This window comes from Cotesia glomerata, linkage group LG4, assembly GCF_020080835.1.
Source record: "Cotesia glomerata isolate CgM1 linkage group LG4, MPM_Cglom_v2.3, whole genome shotgun sequence".
Taxonomy (NCBI): domain Eukaryota; kingdom Metazoa; phylum Arthropoda; class Insecta; order Hymenoptera; family Braconidae; genus Cotesia; species Cotesia glomerata.
In genome coordinates this window covers 10401054-10407161 of record NC_058161.1, presented here as the reverse complement: position 1 = coordinate 10407161, position 6108 = coordinate 10401054, and the positions used below count along the sequence as shown (strand labels likewise).

General features: G+C 29.6%; 1 protein-coding gene across 1 annotated transcript in view; it reads left to right on the top strand.

The window, feature by feature from the left end:
• Positions 1–236: 236 nt before the first annotated feature.
• The window catches only part of LOC123263345 (probable nuclear hormone receptor HR3), a 144833-nt gene continuing 138961 nt past the window's right edge, over positions 237–6108 (top strand). Inside the window, exon 1 of the mRNA XM_044726020.1 lies at positions 237–1137. Within this exon, the coding sequence (XP_044581955.1) occupies positions 1119–1137 (19 nt within the window). The 5' untranslated portion in view covers positions 237–1118. The remainder of the gene's footprint in view (positions 1138–6108) is intronic.

Sequence of the window (6108 nt, the reverse complement as noted above, 5' to 3'; positions counted from 1 at the left end):
TGTCAAAAATTGAACACATGTGCACCTTTTATCTTTATGTATAGACGGTGGTTTAAAGTAAAGTTAAAAGTTAAGTCAAAGCCAACATAATGTTGATGTTGATATAATGGTGGGAGGAGAAAGAGCCAAACACAGAGAACGATGAGGATAAAGTGGTGGAAAAAGGAAGGGAGAGAGTAAGGGCCACCGCGGTCTCAGAGCACCTGTGGATTTCTCTGTACCCCGTTGCCGGTAGAGTCACTCACCGACCACCACCACCAGACCTCCAAACCTCGCACGGATTTCTCGATTTGATGTGATCAAATTTTATCATATAAAAATGTATTGTTTATATTTTGATTTTTATTTGATTTCACGTTTCTTATATCATTAATTACTGTCATCATTTTCATAAAGTTAATTCATAAAAACAGTATTTATAATAGTTTTTAAACAAACAGTGTTCTCAAAGTGTAAATGTTTACTACAAATTACAGTGTGGATTGGATATTTTATTGACAATTAAAGTGTTACTATTATTTATATATATCGTCGTTAGTCGGACTAGAAATTAAACAATTTTTAATAACTTATGACATAACTATTAAATTAATCAAAAAAAAAAATTAATAAGAAATTATTTTTCATTAATTGAATGTCATATGTGAAGATTAGACGTGGTATATTTAACGTTGATTTTATACGAATGTCGTCGACCTACACCTGACACACGACAACCGAGAAATACTCGATCGATTCATGGTAAATCTTTATGTATCACGAACCGAACGAGCATTTCTCTAATAATAACAAATAACACTAAATATAAAATAATAATAAACAAATACAAAGTAAAGTGTATCTTAAAATGTAATGGAAGTGCCTTTGACATTTGCTACCTAATTCCCTATTACTGGGATCTCTTACTAAGAAACTTTTAAGTGAAAATTATAATACTAATTGTCAATTGTTATTTTTTTTAATTAAAAATTTTTGAATTACTTGATTTAATAAGCTCCAAAGTACGTGTGAGTGATTAAAATTGTTGGCATTAACAGTGATGTGTTTGAATTTTACTTGAATCACGAAATATTAACGTGTTTTCATTTTGGATATCAGGATATGACATTTAGTACAAGATGCCCAGCACTATAAGAGGTACATTTTTTTTTACTGATTTATCGTCCAATATTGTTATAGGTGTATATTAATTACCAATATGCTAATAATTAGTAGAAAATAATAGATTAGATTATAATAGAGTCGTGTAAAATAATACTTTTTTTAATATCTATACGTTTTTTTTACCGTTCTCACGAGGCAGTCGAGCGTCATAAACAAACGGATCGAGGATCTTCCGTTAGTATTAAGTTTTCTTGCGTGTATTAAGCCATTATGAACTCTTGAAATTCGTATTAGCCAATTATTAATATTTATTGATAATATTACAGCTATGCTCTTTGTTTACGAGTCTATTATATAATAATTAAAAATAATACCATTAATTATAATGAGATTTATTATTTTTTATTTCGATTTTTACTTGTATACCGTTCTTGGTTTTTACAAGGCTGGGTAGATGGTAGCTGTCGCGTTCCGCGAGTGCGCCACCGTCCTGTGTTTTTATACTGTCCTTGTTTATTCAACGCTTTTTTGGACCCCAGCATGTCCTCTTTTCACTCTTGTATTATAATGAGATTTATTATATGATGTACATATATAAAAATAATAATAATAATAATAATAATAATAATAATAATAATAATCTTGTATCTATTGACCGCAAATTAACTTAAAAACTAACTATATATATTTCAGTTTCTATACATAGTTAAATTGATTAACGATTTGATCTTTAGTTTCCTGAATTGAAGGAACATGTCAATACTATTTTCATTGCGCTGAAATTTTATTTACATTTAAATCTACTTATGATATTAGAAAAAAATATCCCTAAAGAACACTATGCATTAATAGTTTTACTTAATTCTACACTGAAGGAAAATAAAATCGATTGACGAAAAAAAATCTTGAATCAAAAAAATTGTTTCGAAGAATTTAGTAGCCTTGCATCGAGCAGAAAAGATTTTTATCGAAGAAATTTTACTTGGTTCAAAAATTTTCTTGCTTAACTCAAGACAGTGAAATTTAAAGAAAAAATTTCTTGATTCAAATTTTTTTCTTTTCAATAAAGTTAACTTTTTTACCAGTGTGTGCATTATAAAAAGTTTTCTGTAAGCACTACTTGGTTATTGCATAATATTTCAAGACTCTTTAAGGTCATTAACTCGAAAAGAAGGAGTAATATTAATTAAATTTCCACATTAAAAATTATTAATTAATAAATTTGAATCAAAATTTATCGATAAGATTTTTTTTATAATTTATTTCAAACATTTTATATGATGATATTTAATTTATTTGATGATATTTAATTTTTTTTTATTGGTATCTTGAAAAAAAGAAAAAGAAATCTCCATGTAAGGTCAATGATCTTTAGATTACTCATCATTAAAGAAAAGCTTAAAATAATGTATTCATTATTTAATTTAATCATGAGTAATCTGAAGAAAGTATACAAATGTAGTGTAATAAATGTATTAAATAAAATACAAAAAAAAAAAAGTAGAATGACAATTAAGGTACTTGAATTACAAACACATGTATTGCGTTAAGTAGAGTTAAAAAAAGAGGTGTCTTAAGAAAATGCAATAAGTTCATAGGGACTTTTGACGGCAGGTGGCAAAGACCTTGGCGCATTACGATCGATTACCCAACCGAGTGAGTTTCGATGAACCTCGGTAAGCCAACAAGAGTGAATAAGAGTTGAGGTTGCTGCATAATACTAAGTGAAAGAATGAGAAAGAATAAACGAAAAGGGAAGGGACTAAAAGTTCGGAGTATAGTCGTAGTTGTATTGTCGACATGCTGGTTTCATTGGCCCCGTACAAGTTTCGGGCCTCTTCCCGGTTCGGACATGAACAAAAGCAGGGGTCAATGAACCATGCCCGTAAATATGTATAGATATATATAGTTTTTAAAAATATACCAATACATACATGACTGGTACACTAATCTCACGCCGCTGCAGGCATGCACGCATGCATGGTGTGTTTTATCCAATGAATTAAAAATTTGAATTGCGCGTTGTGTGTTCCTAAATTTGATAATATAGGAATAACGTAGATTTTTCCGAACTAATTAATGTTCTATGTTGTGTATTTTATTGTTATTATTACTAAGTAAAAAAGTAAAATATTTTTAATAACGGATAAACTGATAGAAAAACTAAATTGACATTATAGAGAAAAAAATTTTAAATTAGGGGTATCAATTTGAAGAACTTCAAGTAGTTAAATTTTTTTTTGAACAAACACATACTTTTTTCTTAGCTGATCATAAATAGAATAATTAAAAAACCGATTTTTTATAAATGTCAATTTGTGCATACAAAAAATCGGAAAAAATTATTGAAAGGTGAAAAAATAAAAATTTTCTAAATTTCATCATAATACGGAAAAAAAAATTAGGAAAACGGTTGACCCTAAAGGCCATCCATGCATCTTCCCGCTAATTCCATACCTAAGTGCTTAAAATTGCACTTATGATCTTTTTGAGCTCTTCGAGCTCAGAAATATAATTTATGTGTTTTTGAGCCCTCCAAGCTCAAAAAGTTAGCTGTTCTACGCTTTTGAGCTCTTTGAGCTCAAAAGTCTGATAGAGGTTTAATAAAATACTACTCTTTAAATTTTCAAACTACTATTACTTTTGAATAATAATAATAATAATAATAATAATAATAATAATAATAATAATAATATTTATTACCAGTAAAAACAGATACATAAAATACATAGTACAAAAAAAAGTGAGTACGCATTAATATCTGTCCTATAGAGATGTTTTACATCTGTACATAGGACTGGAACAGTATACATAAATCCAAGAAAAACGTATAGTTAAATAACATAGTGATACTTATTCGACGATCATAAACTTTTATATTATATATTAACTTGTATTATCCATTTTGTTAATTTACTTTTAATTGACTTTTTGCTGCAATCTAGTTTTTTAAGTTCATATGGTAGTTTGTTGTAATACTTGATAGCAATATAATTAGAGCTTTTACTTGATATAGTTTTGTTTCGTTTAGGCAGAGGGATCAGTCTGTTTCTAGTATTAACCTCAGTTTTCTCAAAACTAGTCTTACAATCATTATAATGAAGCAGTATAGAGTTAACTATGAAACTTTGAATGAATAAAATAATTTTTACGCGATTGGTGGTATTCGACGCAGTTTTTTAAATCCTGTGATTTACTTTCAAACACAGACTGATCGAACCAAAATTTTTTGAGTAATTTGAAAAATTCAATTTTTCCGAATTTTTTCGTCAACGATAACTCGCGAACGAATCAACCGATTTTGACCGGCTTGGCGGCGATCGACGTGGTTTTTTGATGTTAAAAGCTGATTATTTTTTGAAATCGATCGGTAAAGCCATTTAAAAGTTATTAAAAAAAAAACACATTTTAAAAAAACATAGAATCAAAAATAAGATATTAATCTATAAAAAATGATTTCTTTTAGCATAGATCCTTATGAGAAATAACAGATTTTATTTTATTTTACAAAAAGTACCGTTATAATTTTAATAAAAATTAAATTAATGAAAAGAAATATCATATTGAATACTTTGCATAATTAAAAGTACAGATTCAGAATTAATAAAAAATTATCTCTGTCATTTTTTTTCCTATCCAACGTTACAAATATAGATAGATCTACTACGTGAATCAAAATCGGCTTTGTATTTGATATTTGACCCTTGTGGTATCTGCGATATTACCTTAAATAAATTTTACTTGATTCAATAATTTTTTTTCTTGCTCTCCTAGCCGAAAGTACGCTCTTCCTGGCAGCAATTTACTCCAGGAAGAGCAACTTTTATGGCCTGCTCTAACGCATGCGTGCTACGCATATTTTCTGGCTCGGCAGCACAGAACCTCGCTTTCTTTCGTATTTTCGTGGCGCGACCGGCCTATACAGCGAGTTTCAACTGTATATATAACAGTCACAACATCGTCTGTACGTAACATGTCAGCGCATAAACTAACCAAAAAATGTCAAAAAAATAAAAATAATTTTTAATTAGATCATTGTTAATGAACTATTTAATAATAATACTGCACAAATAATTTATATAAAAAGTTTAAAAAATAAAACATAATAGTTTTGTGAATTTTATTTGCTTTTTTTTTTATATTTTGATAGTTAGTAAAGCAATGTTTATAAAACGATCCATGTACTCTACAAACTTGTAATAATTTAATTTCAATCTTTCTTAGCCGTCGATTACTAATTAAAAACTAATTTTTGAATCAACTTAAAAAAATAAATTCTGTAATTAGAATGAGTTTAAATATTTGTGACAAATTCTGTGCATGATATCACTCTTAATCAGAGCATTTGTTAGTAAAGTTTAAAATAACATTTTTTTCAATTTATTAACTTTTATTTTTTTTTTTTTTTATACCCGCCCCGACCAGCAAAGCCTCGGCTTTGCAAAAGTCAAAAGTCGGGCGGCGCCCCCCTCGCGCCCGGCAAAACCTCGGCTTCGCCTCGGTTTTGTAAAACCCCTTCCACGGGGTTACGTACTTTCGGCTGGAGAGCAAGAAAAATAGTATACAACCCATGACCAGAATGTTGGATACCCTGACGTATGGGATATGATGGCCTCGGCTACGCCTCGGCCATCATATCCCATACGCCAGGAAATCCAACTTTCTGGCCTTGGGTTGTAATATACTATAGCTTAATTCAAAGTCAAAATGAAACTCTTAAATCAAGCTAGTTTTTCAATCAGTATACAATTAAAAAAAATGATATGATATTTACTGTATAAGCTGATTATTTACACCGCCCACTCTTCTGTTGGCGAGTTGCTTCCTGAAGAACTCGTTCGCAAACCCCAGGGACTGCCGACAGACTTAGGTTTTATCTATAATACCAAGACTGATAAGACATTTACTCTACTTTGTGGTCTTATATTAGTTATACAGACTTATAGTATCTTAGCTTGGTTAATACCGATGACGGACTCACGTCTTTACTTGTATTGAGATTCG